The sequence below is a fragment of the Amphibalanus amphitrite genome, unplaced genomic scaffold (genome assembly GCF_019059575.1).
Source record: "Amphibalanus amphitrite isolate SeventyFive unplaced genomic scaffold, NRLGWU_Aamphi_draft 000312F_arrow, whole genome shotgun sequence".
In the NCBI taxonomy this organism is placed as follows: Eukaryota; Metazoa; Arthropoda; class Thecostraca; order Balanomorpha; family Balanidae; genus Amphibalanus; species Amphibalanus amphitrite.
This window is the reverse complement of record NW_024881807.1, coordinates 49,770-72,105: the sequence shown is the minus strand read 5'-3', so window position 1 is coordinate 72,105 and position 22,336 is coordinate 49,770. Positions and strand designations below refer to the sequence as shown.

General features: G+C 54.6%; 1 protein-coding gene across 4 annotated transcripts in view; it reads left to right on the top strand.

Annotated features, from left to right (window-relative positions):
- LOC122388174 (tubulin-folding cofactor B-like) overlaps window positions 1-22,336 on the top strand; it is a 121,857-nt gene that overhangs the window by 58,185 nt on the left and 41,336 nt on the right. For all 4 annotated transcript variants that reach the window (XM_043379024.1, XM_043379026.1, XM_043379022.1 and 1 more), the window contains exon 3: window positions 14,375-14,518. In XM_043379024.1, coding sequence (XP_043234959.1) covers window positions 14,375-14,518 — 144 coding nt within the window. The remainder of the gene's footprint in view (window positions 1-14,374; window positions 14,519-22,336) is intronic.

Here is a 22,336-nt window from a genome sequence, read left to right as displayed (position 1 = left end):
ATAGCTCAAAATTCTTTTGAGCTAAAGAGCTGAAATTTGACATGTCCAATCTTTTAATCAAGCTGGATCTTCTGGTACAAGTCGCATATTTAAGGTACATCAGGTTGTTGACCTATACTGTCGCTCGTGAGCCTCTACACAGTCCAAAACAACGCAATTTCTGAACACTCAGTGCCAAGAAATCCTTCACAGAAAGATGACACTTGGCAGAAAGAAGAGCTGTCGGTTTCTTACCGTTCGTATGTGTTGTGTTTTCACAAGAGTTTAGTAAGGTCAGGCCCCTCACGTGACCTCCCCTCATAACTCAATAGGACTAGGTTTACTATCATAGAAGCGTTTATCAATCGCCGGAAATCTTAGCCGATCCCACTGGACACTGGATCCATACCCACATGCATGTGGGTATGGAGGGCCAGGAGGGCCCCATGGGGCCCTCCTGACTGGCCACTCCCTCTGAAATCCCCAATAACAGCGGGCTGCGGCCACGGTTATGTATTAATGCTTTTCACTAACAGAAATACAACAACTTCAACCAGCACAGTGCACGCCGCCACAACAGTCCGACCCACGTCCCTGATATCGACTAGCACCCGGCCGGATGCACATACGCGGAGCCAATCAGTCCGAATGTGACCTGCAGCTTACAATTGCTGTGTCGCATGGCGCATGGCACAGGACGATTTCTAGCAGCTGTCGGCTGGAGTGGAGAAACAGCACGTTGCGACACACCGCGCCGGCGACAGAGCTCAGCACTCAGCATGGCTGGTTAGAGGCTGGAGCCGGAGATAAGGGCGGACACAGGCACAGACATTGCAGGACAAATAACAGGATGTCAGTTAGGGATATAATTCAAGACGAATGATTCAAGACGGACTGAAATAATGCAAATTTTGCTCACTTGGATACCAACTTCAAACTACTGCGAGTCTCTGCGCAGGCGCAGAGCTGGACGGCTGGTCTCTCAGGTGCTCCGCGTTATGCTTTATTTATTTCGAGTAATTGGCGTCGCCCTCATTCGTCATTACTTATATCTTATCCGGTTTTTCTTGTTCTTCACTGTGGATGTGGTTCTGTTGCTGGATCTTTACGAAAAATATCATAAACGGCAAGTCTTTTTAAAGGTATGTACGATATTTTTGTTCCGAGATTGCATTAAGTGCGTCATTTATGTCCGGGTTCTTAATAAGAACTGACTCAGCCGCGCAGCAAATTTCACAAAAATAACGTGACGTTGCGACGAGCAATCCTTCAGCCCGCCGAAAATAACTGGTTCTGAATTACCGCCACCTTTAAATGATTTTAAAGTCCAGTCCATGGTGAATCTGCAAGTAAACGTTAAATTTTATCCACATTAGTGACATTTGCGTTTGACATTTGCGTCAAACGGTTTATCGTCTGAACGTTGGAAGCCAGCCGGTTGAATGGAATGAAGATATTGCATGGAGTCGCAACCTGATGAAGCGAGTTCCCAGATACTGCCACCGACATGTTCCAAGTGCCATCAGGCAAACAAGAAAAAGCGTCATAAGACATGCGACGTCTGCAAGCATGCATGGCATTTGGGATGTGTCCGACTGTCGAGGGCCCAGGCAGCTGCCTTGAACCGCTGGGTATGCCCTACGTGCCTGAGTTCGGGCCGCAGGAGCTTCCAGCAGTGTCCCGACAGCATCCAAGGCGACGGCAAATCCCAAAGCCAGCCGGCGGCTGGTGGACGCGAGCTGGATACCTCAGCTAATACGGACGCTGTGGCAGAGACCACGGCCAGCGATGGCGCCCCCACTGATGATAGCCGGGAGTCCCGCGCCATTGCTGAAGACCTGGTTTGTCAACTCACAAAGAAAACCAATCAGTCTAGAGTAATCCCTAGAATACCTAGAGGTGCTAGGATGCAAGCGGCGGGCGCACTTTGTGAGCTGGTAGAGGACGTTGTTTCCAGTGGATCCGATATGGCGTGGGTCCGTCTTCTCAAGTTCCCACGTCATGCCCTATCACGACCAAACTGGGCGAAAACCAATCAAAAGGAAGCGTCACTAACATCTAAGATAAAGCAACAGATAGGAAAGTACATGGATCCAGCAAGCTCGCAACAAAACGAGAGCAAACCAGGCGCTCCCACTGAAGGCCAAAGTACCGCCAAGCGGCGCCGACTCGGTGATCACGCGGACGCGCTGAAACGACGTGTGGCGGGGAAGCTGGCGGATGGTGACGTTCGTGGAGCCATCAGGCTTCTATCCTCCGGTGACGAGATCGCTGACGACTCTGGAGAAGTAATAAAAAACCTTCAAGCAAAACACCCGCCTGCCCCAGAACACCTCGACATGCCACCTGGGCCCGATGTCACCACCACGGCCTCATTGGCATCCGAACAAGAGGTGCTTACCGCCATCGGATCCTTCGATACCGGCTCCAGCGCCGGCCTGGACGGCCTCCGACCCGCCCACATCAAAGACATGACTAGCCGCATGGCCGGGGAGGCTGGAATCAGGCTCGTAGCGGCGCTAACCAAGCTGGTGAACCTGATCTTGGACGGAGGTGTACCTAGCTCAGCACGAGCGGCGGTCTTCGGAGCCTCTTTGGTGGCGCTGCGTAAACCAGACGGTGGCATCCGACCGATCGCAATCGGCACCACCTACAGAAGACTGGCTTCTAAAGTAGGCCTATGGCCACTGAGACAGCAACTCGGTGAGCGATTCAGGCCGCTGCAGCTCGGATACGGTACGCCAGGTGGCTGCGAAGCGGCAGTACACGCCGTCCGCCACTTCTGTCAGGCGCTCAGTCCAGGGCACGCTGTGGTAAAAGTGGACATGAAGAACGCCTTTAACAGCGTGAGGCGGGACCACTTTTTGCGCTTGGCCCGCGAGCACACTCCGTCTCTCTACAGACTGCTGTTTCAGGCATACGGCCAGCCGACGCCGCTCTGCTACGGCTCACACCTGATCACGTCCGCTACCGGTATCCAACAAGGTGACCCGTGCGGACCGGCAGTTTTCTCTCTGGCCATCGACCCAATCATCAGGACCGCAGGATCCCAGCTGAACTGCTGGTACCTCGACGATGGCACCCTGGGCGGTGACCTCGACACAGTCTGCACCGATTTGCAGGGTCTGATAGGCGGCATGAACAGTGTGGGACTGGATATTAACCCAATGAAGTGCGAAATCATCCTACCCGCTGATCTGTCACCAGATCAGAGCGCCGCAGCCACCGAACGGCTTCATGAGTGGATACCCGGCGCCACCGTGATGGCTACCACAGACCAGACGCTGCTGGGTGCACCGCTGACGGAGGCCGCCGCTGAGCTGGTCACGTTGCACAAGAAAACAGAACTCAGCAGACTCCTGGAGCGGTTGCACTGCCTCGATTCTCACAGTGCATTCTATCTTCTGAGGAATGCGCTATGGCTGCCGAAACTACAATATGTTTTGAGAGCGGCCCCACTGTACCGGCAACCGGCGCCGCTGCATGAGCTGGACGCCTTAATGAAGACGGCAGTAACCAGCCTGACAAACGTAAGACTGGAGGGCGACTGCTGGGAACAGGCGGTGCTCCCCACTCGTTACGGTGGCCTCGGTCTTCGGCAGCTGTCGGACGTAGCCTTGCCTAGCTACGTTTCGTCACTGCACCGCTGCGGCCAGCTGATCGAGGCCATTCTGCCACAGGAACTGAATTCTGCAGCTGACGAGCAGCGCAGGACTGCGACAGCTGACTGGCAGGCCCTGGCCGGCGATTCTTGTGCCCCCGACGGTGAGGAACGACAACGGCAAAGGGCCTGGGACTCGGTCCTGGCTGAAAAGAAACGGGACCAGCTATTCACTGAGGCCGATCAGCTGGGTCGGGCTCGTCTGCTGAGTGCTGCAGCCCCCGAGAGCGGGGCCTGGCTCAACGCGGTGCCGTCGGCGAGCCTGGGCACGAACCTCGACCACGAGACTCTGCGCATCGCCATCGCGCTGAGAGTCGGCTCGGACGTATGCAGCGAGCACCTATGTAGGTGCGGTGCGCAGGCCGACTCCAGAGGACATCATTTGCTTACCTGCCGCTTCAGCGCCGGACGACATCCACGACACACGGCCCTGAATGACGTAGTCAGGAGAGCACTGGACTCGGCTCGCATATCGGCGATCCTGGAGCCGCATGGCGTCGAGCTTAGAGACGGAAAAAGACCAGACGGAATGACCCTGTTCCCATTTTCTGACGGGAAAAGCCTGCTGTGGGATGCCACTTGCGTGAACTCCTACGCCCAGTCGCGTCTATCCGCTGCAGCAACAGCAGCAGGCGGTGCGGCTAAAGCGGCTGAGGAGGAAAAAAGAAGGAAATACGCCCATCTCTGCCCACGCTACAGGTTTGAGCCTATCGCGTTTGAGACCAGCGGATCGTGTGGCCCAGCAACCAAGGCCTTCCTCAAGGAATTGGGCGCTCGACTTGCGTCTGTCACCGGTGAGAAGAGGGAGACAGAGTGGCTGTTCCAGCGGTGCTCGTTGGCGATTATCCGCGGCAATGCTGCGTCCGTGCTTTTGACTTCCCGGTCAGAAGAGAGCCACGCCACAGGTGGAAACAGGCCGTCACGACGCGTCACGCCGGACACAGACCCCATGCCGAGTGGCGACTTGCAGCAAAACGCTCAGGGTACGCTACAGCCGGCCTTGCCGCTTCCGCAGCCGCCGTTCAAGAGTCAGCACCCCGAGGGACAGCCGACCGAGCAGTCGACACCGCCACAGGAGCCATCTTCGAGCGCGCTCCTGACCCAGAAGGGGGATGACGTCTGCCTGTTGGACAGCTGCACTGCCAACCGGATTGCCACTCTCCAGGCGCAGCAGCCACCGCCGTCCCTCCTCAAACGCCAAATCACGCCGAGCTCCAACCATGAGTGCACGGACTATAAAATGCCCCAGAACGGCGTCGGTAGGGGGACCAGTGATAATGATTCGCTACCGAAGGTCAAGGGTCTCATCAACCTGGGCAACTCGTGCTACCTGAACTCGGTGCTACAGTGTCTGAGTCAGTGTCGCTACCTGACACATTACCTGGACATCAACAGCCGCTCCGGGCGGAAAGCTGCAGTCAGCGCTGACGGCGAGACGATGGAGCTGGTGCTACCGGAGGCTGGACCGATCACCAAATCACTCTTTGGCTTCCCGGAACAGATGCACACCACACGCACTGGGTTCACCGTCTCCCCCAGCAATCTCCTCAAGAACATCGCACTGAAAGTGCCCCAGTTTGCCAGCTGTGACCAGCAGGATGCTCACGAGCTACTGAGGGAACTGATGCAGCAGACGCGACTCGAGGACCTGCAGCGGCGCCAGAGCCAGATCCTGCTCGGTCTAGGGCTGTCAGCCAACTCCGACTCCATCGAGATTCCTGATCACCTGAAGGCGCGCGCCGAGACGCTGAGCCGCCAGGTGTCACACACAACAATTGACACTATATTTAGCGGTCAGCTGGTCAGCGCGGTGGTGTGCCAGGCGTGCACAGAGCGCACTTACCACTTGGAGTCATTCCTCGACCTCTCTCTGCCCCTTGTGGACTACAAACCGTCCCGGCCGAGGAAGCAGTGTGTCACGGGGGCGTGCGACGAGGATAGCAGTGACCACATACTCGTGCCCTGCAGGGCCAGTGACCAGTCCCGGCGGACTGAGACTGTGCCGAACGGAATGACCCGCGCGCCCAACGAGTCTGTTCCGGCCGAAGGAGCGGCATCCGGTCAGGGAGACGATCCCACTCCAACGACTGGTGCCTCAGACGAGTTGGACCGACCACCACCGCTGAACCGCTGTGAATGGCTCAGTCGAGCGCTAACCACGCTCGCGCCGCACTACCAGGCGGCCGCCGGGGAGTGCAGCCTGCTCACCTGTCTGAAACAGTACACGGCGCCCGAGCTGCTCGACGGCAACAACAAGTTCGGCTGCGACAACTGCACGGAGCTGCGCAACAAACGGCTCACAGCGGCTGAACCAGCATCTGAGAAGTTCGGCACTATGTACAGTAACGCCACCAAGCAGCTGCTCATCTACAGTCCGCCGCCGGTGCTGACCATCCACCTGAAGCGGTTCGAGATGAGTGGTTCCAGTCTACGGAAAGTGAACCGACATGTCCAGTTCTGCGAGCGGTTCGATCTGGCCCCCTTCTGCTCCTCTATCAGTCAGGACCTGCCTCAGATGCGGGACGGCCAGCGGCAGGTGCTCTATTCACTGTTCGGCGTTGTCGAGCACAGCGGTCGACTGACCAGTGGCCACTATACAGCCTATGTGCGCGTCCGACGCCGGCACAGCCAGCTCACGGTCAACCCGTCGCTGCTCACCACGCTCGTCACAGACGCGTTCGCCCTGGCATGTGAGCGAGCAGGGCAGTGCGCGACACAGATCCAACCGGAGGCCACGTATGGATCGTCCCCGGCCAGAGCCAGTCAGCCGGAGGCAGACGAGCTCAAGCCGGATATGGAGCCGGAAGCAGGCCGGTGGTTTCATGTGAGCGACACCCAGGTCACTGAAGTGACATTAGACAGGGTGCTGAGGGCGTCGGCATACATGTTGTTCTACGAAAGGTTTTTGTAGAATGGGTATGGGACATGATGACAGTGTTTTTGTCCGTCTTGTATTAGTGATAAAACTATTTGTTTGTTGATAATGGGTGTTGTGGGATGTGCAGGCATTGTCGCATATCGAAACTGCTGATTGCGTGTCATCATTATTCGAGTATGTCTATGATTACGATGATACGATTCGATACGATTGCAATCATAATTACTTCAAACTTGACGTTTATAACACTACGGAAAGAATGGGCGCCAAAAGATCAGGTGTTTCTAACAACTCAAGAAAGTAAATAGAAGTTGCATATGATGGAACAGCCCGAAGTGCAGACAAGCACATATTTTTGGTAATAGCTATCAGCTGTCCTACTCCTCTCCTTCCTTCATCAACTACTGGACACATCTGAAGCATCATATATAGGTAGCACCAATGTCCATAACAAAACTTTGCAAGTAGTTTTATGAAGCCAGGGGAAACATGCCTACATCATGCGTGTAAACTCAAAATTACACATGCATGACAAAGGAAGCGTATGTAAAGAGAAGAGTTGGCAAAAGCATTTCATAGTTAAAATTATTAAAAACTGCACACAGGGCAAACATAAAAAGCAGCAAGTGTGCTGTTCTGTTATGCTAAGAAATAGTCCAAAACAAAATACATCTTTTCATGTTTGAACTGGTTGTTCTTCTATTCCACTTCATCCATATCTTGATTACAGATGGGCTGTTGCTGTAGGCTGATGAAGTGACACTTGATTGCCTTTGTGAGAGTTTCAGTTGCAGCCTCCTAGGTACTGCACTGGAAAGCAGATTGAATTGAATGCCTCTGAAAGATAGGAATATAGGCAAAGTTAGCTGTAGTAGTGTCAATGATAATAGACATGACATTTTTGTCCTTTCACATACATTTGTTGAAGAACAAAAGGTACAAAATAAATTGGTTTGTTTCAAGACACGCACACTGCACAAAGCCGCACAGATATTACACAGGCATATGAAATTGGTACCCATAAAACTTGATGATTAAAAAGGTCAAAACTAGCAATAATAATTAAAGTAAAAGTTACAATCACAATCATTAAATGACTTGACATAAGTCACAAGACGCAACGTTCCTATTCACTTAAGAAAAGTTTTTATGCTTTCATTATCCTCCACATATCAATCAGCTTGATACCAGGCTGTGCAATAGTGGGTACATAACCCCATGTTGCCATTTTATTAGAGCAAGTGGGGTTACAACAACAATGCTAACCCACATCTGCAACCCGTACTGCAGTTTCAATCACCTTACAAGCACACCTTCTGGCAGTTTGAGAGGCAGAATGGTCATTACTACTTTCTCCTCATATTCAACACATATTCCCCTTATACAGATACAGTTTAGACCTGGTTATGGCAAGCATTTTCGAGAAAAGATATGATAAAAGTCCAAGACAAAGGTCAAGAGAAACAACACCAACATAAAACACCGACTATGTAGCACTAATACTGTCAAATTCATAAAAATATATACATGAGTCGATCAGAAATTCACTGTAGATTTCGAAAATGGTGTCAAATGCCACTCAAATACCCCCATTCGCATGTACGAAGCAATAAAACACTGACCTTCAATTCCGCGTGCCATTCTCCATAGGCCACTGTGTATTAAATAACGCGCTCACTGATCGCAAAAAATGAGACCCACATATGACGCGTTTGCTACCAGCCAATCAGCGCTCGAGATGCCGAACGCTGATTGGTGGAGAGGGCCGTCGTTAGCAGTCCATTACACGTTGTTTTCCTTGAACATGTGCGTGAGCGCTGATGCTGCTCACGGGTTGTTTCCATTTTTCGTAATGCTGAAGGCACGGGAGCGAACCCCCCTGGTTGAGCTAGAGCCGTGCGAAAAAAGCAGGCGTGTGCGCCAAGAGACGCAGCGATTGATATCCGATTTTAAGACATCAGATCAACCGATGACCTCTGAGCGTCAGGTCAGGTGCCCCAAGTAATGGCTCGCTTTTTGGTAAATAACTGCCAAAAATTGCCTTTTGGCATCATCGTGTTCTTAATGCCCAAGCAGATAGATTGATATGGGTAAATACTTTTTGTTTTGATGAGGCCAATTAAGGTGTTCATGACCTCAGGTCAAGATCAGTTCAGAGCCACACAGGTCACGAAGCTGATAGAAGGAGGTCATATCGCATATTATTCGATACGACAGGTCTTCTTGAGTTTGTTGATGGTTTCTCGACTCGCTGTCTCAGAGGCGGATCCAGCTCAGAGTTTTGGAGGGGGCAAACCATAACAATTTATCGATTCTTTCCATGTCCATAGGCGTAATGTTAAAATCATGCCTTTTTGGGGGGGGGGGGCAAATGCCCATTTTGCCCCCCCCCCCCTGGATCCGCCACTGCGCTGTCTCAATTTGATCGGGAGTTATTAACGAAAAACTCTTATGACTTTAGTGACGTCATGAATGATGTCACATATGACCAATGATGCAAAAGTGGAGCATCGAACTATAGACATCTGTCTACCTATTACCTATATATCCTATAGGCATATGGGCCTTAGTGATACAGCCAACGGGACCGTATTCACGTCGACCTTTTCTGAAGAGTTCACGTAAGAATTTCGTAAGTGCGATTCATTTCGTGTCATCTTAACCCGCGCATGACTGGGGTATTTTCCATAACGCCTGTGACTGATATTCTACAGAGCCCCCAGCTGCCATCCCTGTTAGCTGCTAAACTACTGAACCGATTGTCAAAGTTGAAACGGCATTTGATAGCCCTGGAAAAACTGTATAGCGAATCCTAGTTTTATTGACCTCGATGTAACCGATGACGTCACAGCTCAGGTCAAAGTAAAAATTATAAACATTTTGGCGTGTTCACAATTTTGGCTCTGGCCGCCGGTTAACTTGTCAGATCGGGCTCATTTTTGGTTTACACACACGTAAATAAGAAGATACCCTGAGGGCAGTGGCGTAGACAGGGGGGGGGTGCCATGGGGGCCATGCCCCCCCCCCCTTTCCGCCCAGCCGCCCAAATGGCGCCCCAATTAGCGCCGACTAGGCTGATGCCGTTTTACAGAGGGAACATGAATTGAAAAGTGATGTGCATGCAGGGATCGAACTCAATATCTCTTTGGGGTGCCTGAACACCCCAATGTTCTCCAGGGCACCCCCAAATAGGATCTGAGCCCCCCAATACTGAAGGGCGCCCCTCCGGAAACCAGAATATTCCGAGCCCCCAGGGTCGATGGCGCCCCTGAATAGCCGCTGGCACCCACCTGAACGGAACAGTCGCCCCATTAAAGGGACTATCCCACCATCTAAAATGTTGTTAAAACCAGTTAAATTGTGCCCGACTTTATAGATTGGATGACCAGGAACACGGTTCTGGCATTTATTTTTCATTAAACATCTTAGGCTTCCCATATTCCAAACACAAACTTTCAAATATGTGACGTCACAGCCCAAAATTACCTCCTTCCCCAGGCCACATTACTGTCATAAAGCTGATTCTTTTTATTCTGTAGGCACCACAACAAAGTTCAGACCAAGTTTTAAGCGATTTTTCAACGAACAAACCCATTTAAATCAGAATGACTAAACGAGGTGACGTCACACTAACGGTCGCTCCATGTTGAAGATAGGGCCTTGTACAAGGCCCATTTTCAAATGAAGGGAACGAATTTCTTCAACACCAAGAGGCCGCGGGGGTTGCAACCTAGATAGATGGTGGTTTCTGAACCTCGCCGCAAACTTGGCTATCTCAACTCAAACCCCATGTTAAAGGTGGGATAGTTCCTTTAAAGGTTGATGGCGCCCCTCTGAAGTTCACAGCTGCCCCATTCGGCCCCATCCAAGATCGATGGCGCCCCCTGAACCCACTGGCGCCCCTCCAAAGCACCCGCATTCTTCTCAAGATCACAGTCGCCCTATCCGAGATCAATAGCGCCCTCAAGAGAGCCACTAGCGCCCCCCCCCCCCCCGCCCTTGAGATTGAAGTCATACCGGTTGAGACTAAAGTCGCCCCATTCAAGCTCAATGACGCCCCTCCAGAGCGTCCGGTGCGCTTCTGAAGATCACAGTCGTCCTCATCCGAGGTCGCTGGCGCCCCTCAAAAGTCACTGGCGCCCATCTAAACGGAGATCACAGCTGCCCCATGTTAAGATCGATGGCAGCCCTCGGAAACTAATGGCGCCCTTCTAGAGTACCCGGCGCCCCTCTGAAAATCATGTTCGCCCCATCCGAGACAACGCCCCTTGAGACTACAGTCGCCCCCACCCAAGCTCAAGGCGCCCCTCTAGAGCGTCCGGCGTCTTGCTGAAGGCAACAGCGGCCCCATCCATGTCCAATGACGCCCCTCAACGGCCTTCTAAAGATCACAGTTGCCCCATCAATCCAAGGTCGCTGGCGCCCCTCAAAAGCCACTGGCGCCCACCTGAACCGGGACTTCAGTCGCCCTATCCTTAGATCAATGGCGCCCCTCTGAAACCACTGGTGCCCCTCTGAAAATCCCAGTCGGACCATCCGAGATTGATGGCGCCCCATCAGAGCGTCCGACGCCCTACTGAAGGCAGCAGTGACCCATCCAAGCATTACACCCCTCTAGATCACCCGTTGCCCTTTTGAAGATCACATTCGCCCTATCCAAGTTCGTTGGCGCCCTCCAGTAGTCACTGACGCCCATCTGAATGGAGACTTAAGTCGCCCCGCCCCATTCAAGATCGATAGCGCCCCCTCCCCACCCCAGAAACCACTGACGCTAGGTAATTATTTGACAATTGGGCTGTCTCATCGACACCAATGACCCTTTTCAAGATGCAGCAGCCAGGCGGCGCCGAGCTGGGCTAGGATGTGCCAAGCGTTTCTTATAAGGCAGCCTCGTTATTGCCACTCCTCGTTGCGATACCGCCCCTCAATGCGGCGCCACCCCTTCACTGCAAGTGGTGCCCCTTATCGCATTGCCGCCCATTATTGCGATGCCGCCCCCGCCTAGCAGTGCGTGCCGCCCCCAGCGTACGCGTTTTTTTATTGAACCTGCTGTGGGTGCTTAACACCCACTTCTAACTCAGCTTGTGGGCCACGTCGAGACACGCAGTAGGCGGCGTTCGAAAAGAGCGTCAAAAACTACACCTTTTTGCCATTGAATTCAACCATTGGCCATAACTGTTTGAGGAGCCATTTCGACAATCGGCATTGAGCACAACTATTCCGGCGTCGTGTGTTTCATTTCAAGAAAGAACAAACAAGAAAAAAACAATGTGCTCCCTTCGGGTTTTTTGTTTCTGCTTGCAATGCTACACGTACAGCTGAAATCAATATGTGAAATGCATGCATTGAAGTCATTTCCGTCAATGCACCATTCCAACCTAGCACGCCTACGTTGGTCGGTGGGCACTTTATTACAAAAGTTATAATTATGTAAATAACCTATTCAAAGACGAGCTCTTTATTGGCACATCGAATAAACAAACTATCCTCATGGCGGAAGCTGACGAACGCCGTGCACATCTGCCATGACAGTCGCCTTGATATCCTGGAACTCCCTCACGAGGGCAAGGTTTCGCCAATTTGTGATGCCTATCTCATTTCGAGCCCCAAGGCAATACCGTTCAGCCGACTTAGCATGAGCGCAAGGTGTTGTTTATCTGTTAAGTGTAGGACTCATGCGCACAAAGAAATATGGTGAGCTCCCGGGCTCAGCCGAACGTATATGCTGGGTGTACCGGCTGAGGTCGATCTCGTCCAGTGAACACTTACATGGCCGCCTGGTGTGACTGTGCTTGTTCCATCATCCACTCGGTTATATGAGGGAAATGTCAAGGATTGGGTCCTATGAGCTGCTCCATACCCCCTGCGGCCGTCAGTGCACACGATCATTTGTTTTGATCATTGCTGATGTGTTTTTCTGAATGCTGAAATTTCCATAGACGGTTTTGGCCAGTCATGAATTCCCGGCTGCTCAATGACGAATAGTTTCGACCATTGACGATTTGTTTTGTTGAACCATTCGCTCAATGTCGAGTTGTAGAGGAGAATCGCCAAACAGTTTTGCACAATGGTGATTCTTTTTGACCAACCGCCCATTTGTAGCGCCATCTATATGGCGAATGTGTACAAATGTTTTGCCCAATGGTCAAAATCTAACGCAAAAAGGTGTATTAGGTCAGGTCACCAGAGGGAACCGAAAATCAAAGTTCGCCGATTTTGACACTTTTCGACAAAGCGGCGCATAAGTCAAGATTCAGCAAGAGATTGAGCTACAGCCCCGCAGCAAAGCGCATTTGATACCTCTTTTTATGCTCTTTCTTATCAATTATCTCAGATTAGACCTAAGGTAAACGTTTTAGCCTCAAAATATACGTTTTCACGGAGGACGTTTATCTGTAATACCCTTTGGCTCAGACCTGCACGAGATTACCGGAATCGTGTTTCATTTTGCGAGACGAATCAAATGAACTAAAATTTGACATCAAAAGGGCATTTTGAGAATTTGACCTAAGGTGCAGGTCATCACCTAACCGGGAAAGGTCATATTGCATATAAGTCGATCCGTATTGTCGAGAAAGAAAATAATTTTATAAGGTGTTTCATTGCTGTACTATATCTCTATCAAAAGTTATTGTCCAAAAACTACTGGAGACCTTTCATTGCCTGAGATGACCTCAGTGACATAAAAGTGGTCACATCACGAGTGAAATTTTCCGATTAAATGTGTCATATTTACCCCTGTACCCCAATGTTTGAGGGTGTTTTCGTTCAGAAGAAGAGTATTTCAATTTTCTCCTATTAACCCGCGTCGTGCTGGGGGGGGGCGTTTTTACGCCCCCCTCTAGTTTTTTTTTTGCGAATAGCTCAAAAACGGCGTCGCGCAGCGCCACCCGCCGCCGTTTTTGGTACACCTGTTCATACATCTTTTCCACACATCTTGTGAAAATTTTAGACCCGGGTCGTTCAAGGTCAGGTCTCGTTAAGTGACCTTAGGAACCTAAGAAAAAGTTTAAAGGCTCGCTATAGCTACACCGACTGAACGATCAATTTTGAAACTTTCAGAGATAGATAAGACTAACAATATGTATAAAATGTTTATCTCAGGCTTTTGATATCTATGACCTAAGGTCAGGTCAATTTTGCGACCTCTCTATTATAAGACAATTGGATAAAATTGAAATGCGCCTCTTTTGGACGAATGTGGTTCAAAACCCTCTCAAACATCGGTTCATAGGTAAACGTAACACATTGAATCGGAAAATGCACCTGTGACCCTTCGGTGTGCCCCTGAGGTCATCTCAGGTCATGAACGGTCACCAGCAGTTCTTTGGCTATAACTTTTGATAGAGACGTGCTAGACGTTGAAAACACGTCAGATGTGTTCAGCTCGACGATACAGATCGACTGATATGCAGCATGACCCTTTCCGGTCAGGTCATGACCTTGACCTGAGGCCAAATTTTCAAAATGACCTTTGAAGGTCAACGCATCGTTACATGAACGATGTTCATGCATGAAATGTATACTCGTATTTTGTAACACCTAGTAAATTATGCATGAACATCGTTACATTTTAGACTGTCACTAGCTTACAATCGCGCCCCTCTGGCAAGGGAAAAAGTCGCCCCCTCTAGCACCATGGCCCCCCTCTCGCTGATCTCTGGCTACGCCACTGCCTGATGGTACCGAACTTCAATATTTTTCAGGTCAAAGCTAGGTCATGGATGTTCATATGATGCTTCGGTCACGTGACACATGTTTTACGGTCCATGTCGTCCATAAATTGGGCGGGCTGTCCCGCCCCTTCGGAGATGCCAAACGCTGACCGTATGTGTGTCTGTACTGGGGGTGTGCAGAACAAGCTAGAGCTGGTGACTGGCGGCTCGGCAGCCACCATGCGACTCTCGCTTCTGGACAAGCAGGATCAGTTCGTCTGCTACTTGGACAGCGAGACGGCCCTGTTTGGCTCCTTCCCGGTCGACGAAGGAATGCGCCTGCATGTGAGTGCACTGCCGCCATGCTTGGAGCATTACAACTCATATATTTTACACCTCATGCACTATTTCATCTCCGTATTTTCATTTCATGTTCATGTTTCAGCCCATCGTAAAACTTGACCAGATGCCACTTTACCAATATAAAAATCGCCGGCTGCGGTTACTGGTTATTAGTTTTGTCTCAAGTCGACTCCGGATTCGGCAGCCACATGAACATAGTAACCGCTGACGTGAAAAAATGCATCAGCCAGCCCAACTGACCTGTTTTCACATCAGTGGGTTTCTTGTTCACGTGGCTGTTTTAATTAGCATGTGCTATTAGGCGGATACGGAAAGGCGACCTGGGACGCTGCGGGGGCTGCTTACTGTTATTGGGGCATTATTGGGTATCAAATACCGGTGCCAGACACCTTTTCAAGTGTTATGGGTGTCATAGCTGACCCCTGTATGATACCCCAGCAAGATAAATTTTGCTATAGGTACACCCTTAAAGGTCTTTTGTCTATTGGGTGCCAAAAAAGGTGTCAAGACTCAAGACACCTCTTAACCCTCGCCCTGGCAGGTCATTTTTCATAGCGCGGCCTGGCAGGGGGGGTGATGCAACCCCCCCCCCGCGTTTGGCTCCTATGGCACTTAGAAACACCAAGTTTGGTAGGTAGGTGGGTCCCCTGGAGTGCTCGTCCCTGTGTAAATTTGGTTGCTCTAGGTCAATATTTAGGTGGTTTTAGGGCCTGGGGTATAAATGTCAAAATTTCGCTAAAAACAAGTCAGAAGTTTTTCGCTTCCAACATTTGATCTAATTAAGATAGAGCAAAAAGAAAAGCACCAGCGAACTCAGCACGTCAAGGCGCGTCGAATGATATACTTTTTTTGCTAGCTTAACCCGCGCCCCACTGGGGTCTGCGTATAACACGCCCTACTGGGGGGGGGGGGGGGCTCTCCATAGTCCCCCTCCTAACTCCGAAACTACTGGGCCGATCGTTAAAATTCAAACGGCGTCTGATAGCCCCGGAAAAACTGTTGAACGAAATCTAATTTCATTGACTTCGAGGTCACCGATGACGTCACAGGTCAGGTCAAAGTAAAAATTATTAGCATTTTGGCTTGTTCACATTTTGGACTCTGGCCTCCGTCTTACAGGTCAGATCAGACTCATTTTTGGTATACACACTCGTGAAACAGATGCTCTAGATACCTTGAGGGTACCAAACTTGTACTTTGATTTTCAGGTCAGGGTCAGGTCATCACAGGTCACGGAGGTATCCACCAGATCTCCGGGGAGGTATCCACCAGATCTCCGGGGAGGTATCCACCAGATCTCCCCGGCCCGGGGAGGTATCCCACAGCTCTCCCCGGGGCCGGGACGGCATATGCCATGGAACGGCACCGTCCCGGTCTGGCCAGACGGGCCGCCGTACAAAGTTAGGGGGGAGGCCGCAGGCTGGCGGAGCGCGTGTGGTCCAGCTATAGTGGTTGTTGTTGTTGTTGTCGTTCCGGCCGTCGGGCCCGGTGGGCCCACATGGGGGGCCCGTGAGGGCCCCAGCCCCCCTCGGGGGCGACACTTGCGACGTCCGCGCAGGGAGGGCAGCAGGCCCCCGGGCGGGTTCCGGCGGACTCAGACGCCGGGTAGGGCCGGAGAACCCAGCACCCCGCCAGAGTGTCCAGCGCCGTGGGCGCTCTATAGTCGGCCCAGGCGCCGCAGGAACTCGATAACCCGGCATGGGTCAGCGAAGACCTCCCGCAGCGTCGGGTCCTCTCTCCCGAAAACGTCGTGACGGACGCGGGCCGTCGCGGGGCACGACGTCAGGAAGTGTTCCGCGTCCTCCCTGACTCCGCCGTCGCAGGTCGGGCACCCATCGTCCTCCTCCGCCCCGATGAAGTGACGGTAAGCTTGCAGGGCAGGAGAGTGGCCGGTCCGGAGGCGCGCCAGAGCGGTGCCCTCTCTCCTAGACAGGCCGAGCCTGTCTGCCAGCCTGACCCTGCCCGGGCCGACGACATCGTGGTAGTCGTGGCTTAGGTGCGGGCGGGTCGCGGGCGCCGGTCGGGAGTGGCGCGTGCTCTCCACCCACTCTCTGCTCACGTGGCGCTTCAGCAGGCTCTTGGCCGCCGCGAAGGTGATGGGCGTCCCGTCCTGCGGCAGCTCAGCGGCCTCCCTGGCCACGGCATCGGCGATCTCGTTGCCGGCGACTCCCGCGTGACCGGGAACCCACTGAAGGTCCACGCGGTGGCGTCGTCCTAGTCGCCGGAGGGATAGCCAGACTTGGTCAGCGACCCGTTCAGTCTGGTTGGCCGGGCCTTCCCTCAGACGCATGAGGGATGATAGGGAGTCGGTGCACAGCTGGATATTGAGTGCAGGGTCTTGATCGGTGAGGATGGACTCGATGTATTTGAGTGTCTCTCGTAGAGCGAGAAGCTCCGCTGTGTAGCTCGACGTGAAGCGCCCCGCTGGCGCTCGGATCCTCTTCACTTCCCTGCCGCTCCTATAGACGACTGCCCCTGCTCCGCCTCGTTCTGTGCCGGCTGTGGCCGAGCCGTCCGTGAAAGCCTGGACGTCCGGGTTCGGCAGTCCGGCTAGCGTCTCCTCGGCGGCAGTCCGTCGCTGTTCGGCGGGGGCGTTTTGCGGTAGCGGCCTCACAAGTCCAGTGTGGAAGAGGACCGTTGGAGGTGGCGGTGACTCCCAGGGAGGGGTGCTGGCAACCACCAGGAACGGCTCGCGTGGGAAGTCGTCTAGGCCGGCGTCTTTGGATATCTCTTGGCCCGTCCGTGCCCATCCTCTGTCATAGCGCAGACGTTGCCGGGGGCGGTTCTCAGGGAGGAGGATCCGCTGCACAGGGTCGCCTGGTAGGTCCCGGGAGTGGCGCTCCATCGCCACAGCCGCCAACTGCCTCCGCCGCGCCGAGAAAGGCAGGAGATCCGCCTCTCTGGCCAGGGCGTCCACTGGTGTGGATCTGACACATCCGGTGATTGTCCTGCACGCCTGTCTTTGCACCGTTTCCAGCTCCCTCAGGCCAGACTCGCTGAGGCCGGGCATCCAAGCACCGGCGGCGTAGTCGGCGCAGGCGCGAGAGAAGGCGAGGTATGTGCTGCGCAGATCAGACGGTGAGCAGCCCCACGTCGTGCCGCTGATGGCCCGGAGGACGTTGTTCCTTTGGAGCATCTTGGCCTTGATCGTCTTCACATGTCCCGTGAAGGTGAGGCTCCTATCGAGGGTGATGCCCAGGAACGTCGTGGTGGGGGAGAACTTCACTGGTTGGCCCTGGAAATGGAGCGCCGCTTCTCGCCGTGCCTCAGCTGGGTCAAGCGTGAAGATAGTGGAGGTAGTCTTCTCCAGGCTGACCACCATTTTCCAGCGTCGGGCCCACTCCTCCAGGCTGTCCAGGGCACGCTGCACCTTGGTCTCGGCGGCAGAGACGTCACGGTCGCTGCACCAGATGGCTAGGTCGTCGGCGTACAGCGACGCCGACACGCCCGGTGGGAAGTCGTCGGTGATGTCGTTGATGAATAGGTTGAACAGCGCCGGGGATGTCACCGCGCCCTGGGGGGTGCCGTCGCGGAGAACCCGGAACTTGCTCCTTGTGTTGTTTATTCTCACGCATGCTTGACGGTCCCGGAGGAAGGCCCGGAACCATGCTACGTAGCAACGGGGGAGCCCGAGGCGGGACATCTTCCAGAGGAGGCCCGTGCGCCATGCCTTGTCATAGGCTGTGGAGAAGTCCACCGTCACCAGCAGGGTCCGCTTCCTTTCTTCAAGGCCATCCGCCGTCGCCTGTACCAGCCTCAGAATCTGATCCTCCGTCGACCTGTGTTTCCGGAAGCCGGCCTGGTTGGGGTTCAGGAGTTGGCGGTGTTCCAGCAGATACATCAGGCGGCGGTTGATGAGGCGTTCCAGCAGCTTCGACGTCGAGCTCAGCAGACTGATGGGGCGGTAGGACTTGACGTGGTCGGGTGGTTTGCCTTTTTTCAGGATCGGGACGATTTCTGCCTTGGTCCAGATGGAGGGTAGCTCGCCCCTCATCCAGGAGAAGTTGAGGAGTTGAAGGAGCCTGGCACGACCTCTTGTCCCCAGACGGACCAGCATCTCGTTAGCGATGCGGTCCAGTCCGGCGGCCTTCCTCGCGGGGAGCCGGCTCAGTTCCTCCGTCATTTCCGCCTCGGAGAACGGGGAGCAGCATCCCCGTCTACTGTGGCCGCACTGGGTGCAGGGCGTGCGGAGGAAGTCCGTCAGTTCGTGGGTCACTCGCCGGTCCTCCCGGACTCGTGGCGGTAGGTGGCTGACGGCGCTGTACACGCGCATGAAAGCGTCCGCCTTCTCGCTGTCCTTAGAGGTCCGGCGGTTCCCCACCCGGAGTGTGGCGTCATCCCTTCTCGTAGTGGCGGAGCGGCCGTCTATGGCTCGGATGGTGGACCACACCTGGCCCACATCGGAGCGGAGCGACAGCCCGGACGCAAACGTCCGCCAGGACTCCTGCCGCGCCTTGGTGATGGTGAGGCTCGCCTCCTTGGCCGCTTCTCTCCAGGCCGCGCCGGCCGCCGGGTCTGCCTTGGCCTGGGCTCGGAGCTCGTCCCGTCTCCTGACGGCCTCGTCCACCTCCTCGGTCCACCACGGCACAGGGTCACGCCTGGCGCCACAGGGGATAGCCCTGGCCGCCGCAGTGATGACTAGGTCATTGAACTGGTAGGTTGCCGCCTTTAAAGGGACCCTCCCACCTTCAAAAAAGTTAATGAATTGGCATGAAAGTGATGTCGCTCGATTCAGAAAGAGCAAAAACGAATATCTACCAAATTTCACCGAAAAATATTCACCGGTTTTCAAGATATTAGACTTTTACTTTTGTTTACTTTTTTTGGATCTCCGCTGTTCCTAGCGACTTCATTTTGGAAGTGCGGCGTTCGCGGCAGATGTTGCGCGCAAATAGCATATACCACCACTGCTTTACAAAGATGTTAGTATAAGGTTTTAAAATCGTTAGATCACCGCTGACGTCACAAATTCTAAGGGGGCATCTCAGTGCATTAGCCCCTTAGAATCCGAAAACTGCAAGTTTGAAATTCCATATCTCCGAATTAAAGCATTGTTCGACGTTGTGAGTGCCCAAACCGGTATTTGCAGGCCATGGCCACCAATTTGGCTATCTCAACTCAAATCTAATGTTAAGGTGGGAGGGTCCCTTTAAGGGTGTGTGTTCGTCCCACTCTGGGGAGGCCGCCAGTTTCTCTTCAATGATCTTCTCGAACAGGGCCCAGTCCGCTTTCTTGAAGGACGGCTTGGTCTTTCGCTTCTCCTCTTTCTTCCGTTTACCCACCCGCACTTTGACCAGTATCGGGAAGTGGTCCGACGGTAGTGCTGTTAGGGTCTCCCACTCCACCCGGTTTGTGAGCGTCGAGTGGTGCAGCGTGATGTCCGGCGTTGAGAGGGCGTACGGGGGGGGCCGGGCTCTGTCGGGTAGGGGCTCCGGAGTTGGCGACCACAAAGTCCCGCTGGGAGATCCACTCCTGGACTTGCTCCCCGATGGCGTCCTCCTCCACGAGTGGATCCCAGGCCGCACTGTGCCCGTTCACGTCCCCGAAGATCATGGCGTTGGTGTCGTGAGGCCACTGGTCAGGTGTGAAGTGTTGGGTCGGGGTGTCCGACATTGAGCTTGCACGGATCGGCGGCACATACACGTTCAGGGTCTTGATGCGCAGGGGGCATTGCAGCTCGACCTGCAGAGCGTCCGTGGTTTCATCCTCGGGGGCCGTACACCTTGAGTCCAGGACGGTGAAGGGGGTGCCCTCCCTGATGAGCGTCGCCTCGCCTCCTCCAAAGGTCGTCTCCGCTCGTCGGCCTCTTGTCCGATCCCTGCGTATGACATGGTAACCGTGTATTCTGAAGGTGTCCTTGGATGTTAGCTTCGTCTCCTGTAGGAACATCGCAGTCGGCTTCAACTCGTGGAGGACTTTCTCCAACTCAGTCTTCTTGGATTTCACGCCGTCGCAGTTCCATTGCAGGAAGACGGCCGCGCTTGGGTTCCTCGTTGGCTCCGTCGGACCCCACAGTCCGGGCCCCCGGCGCAGGGGCCCCGGCATCGGACGGCCGGTCAGGAGGGGCGGCAGGGCCGCCGCCAGTCGGCCGCGGGCTCACGGCCGCCGAGATCCCGCCAGCGGGCGACCGGGCGGGAGGGCCGGCCAGGCCGTCGCCAGCCCGCCGCCGGCCCGCAGCCACCCCCGGCGGGCCCGGCGGGCGCCCGCCGCCGTCGTCACCACCCGGCGGCCCCCGCCGTCCCGGGGTAGGCGGGCCCACAGTCTCCCTCCGGTCAGCGTCCTCCGGTATGGCTCGTCGTAGTAGAGGCGGCCCCTCTTCGGGGTCAGTGCACCCTATCACTGGTCCAGGGCGCTCCAGGATGGGCGGGGCCGCGTCTCGGTCGGGTTCGTCCAGGCGGCCGCCTCCGGAGGGGGCCGCCCGCTCCGTGGCGGGCCGCTCACCGCCCCCCGGCGGCACGGTCCGCCGGGGCCGCGCCGCTCCGGTCGCCGACGCCAAGTCGTCCTCGGGTGCAGTGTGGTGTCGTGATACCGGCCCTCCCCCCCGGAAGCGGAGCTGAGCGCGCCCTTGCGGCGGCCAGCCGCCGCCGATCAGCCAGCTGGCCTTGAAAGGCAGTCGCCGGCCGCCGGCCGCGGAAGCAGGTGTGCGCGTACGACCACGCGTTGATAGAATACAGACTGCCCGTTGAGTCCCAAGTGTCGCACCGGGTTCGCGAGCGGACGACCGAGGCCGCCACTGAAACGAAGGGGTGGCGCTAGAACAAACTTGGCGACAAGGATGAGATGGCGGAACGGGAGGCTGGAAGCGAAGTGTGGATTTCAAGACCGGAAAATGGCGGCGGCTCGGGGAGTTCTACGGGCCGGAGTTCGCGGTGAGTCGGCAGCGCTCGGGTAAACGAGTGGCGGTGATCCGGCAAGCGAACTGGACAGTCAGTGACGGAGCCGAGGCGTGTGGTGTAAGCACGGGGATGCCGGCGGTCACGGTGATTGATGGGCGCCGGGCTGGTCGGCAGCGGCCATGTTGTAACGTTGTGTACGTCGCGGGGGCGTGCTAACGGAGCCGGAGGGAAGTGTTTTGTAACGGAGTGCTTAGTGCTTAGTGTAGTAGCTAGTACTTTTTGTTTCTGCCTGCATTGCATTTCGCTCGCCAGTAGGGTCGTTATTTTTAATTCTCCCGATTTTGTGCGGCGAATTCGGCGCGGAAGTGAGCCTGGCGATAGCGGCTGACACTGAAGCCTCTGATTGGTCGACCGGATCAGCTGGCTGTGTCAGGCCCGCTGATTGGCTCAGGTGAGCGGAAGTAAGCCGTCCGGAGGTGCTGGCTGCGACGAGTCCGCTGGTTGGCCGGGGAAGCGCGCGGTAACCGCTCAGGCTCGGTTCGTTGGGCCTGGTCCGGCGGCCGCGGCGGACGATCAGCTGTTCAGCGCCCGGCAGCGGGATGGAGCTGCTGGGAATGCAGCCGATGGCGGCGGCACCGTACAAGCCGGGCAGCGATTTTGAAAAATGGCTGCGAGGGCTGGAACGTTATATGGTAGCTGTCAATGTACAGGGAGCGGCAAGACAATGCGCAATGTTGCTGCATCTGGTTGGCCCGGATATAGCGGACATAAGTGAGTCGCTGCCCGACGAGACGGAGGATGGTCAGGTCGACGAGTTCGTCCGTCTGAAAGGGAAACTGACTCGATACCTGGTTCCAGTAAGAAATGTTGTGGCAGAGCGGGGAAAATTTGAGAAAATGACAATGGAGGCTGATGAGAACCTGGAGGGTTTCCTGGGCAGGCTGCGCACTCAGGTGATGCGTTG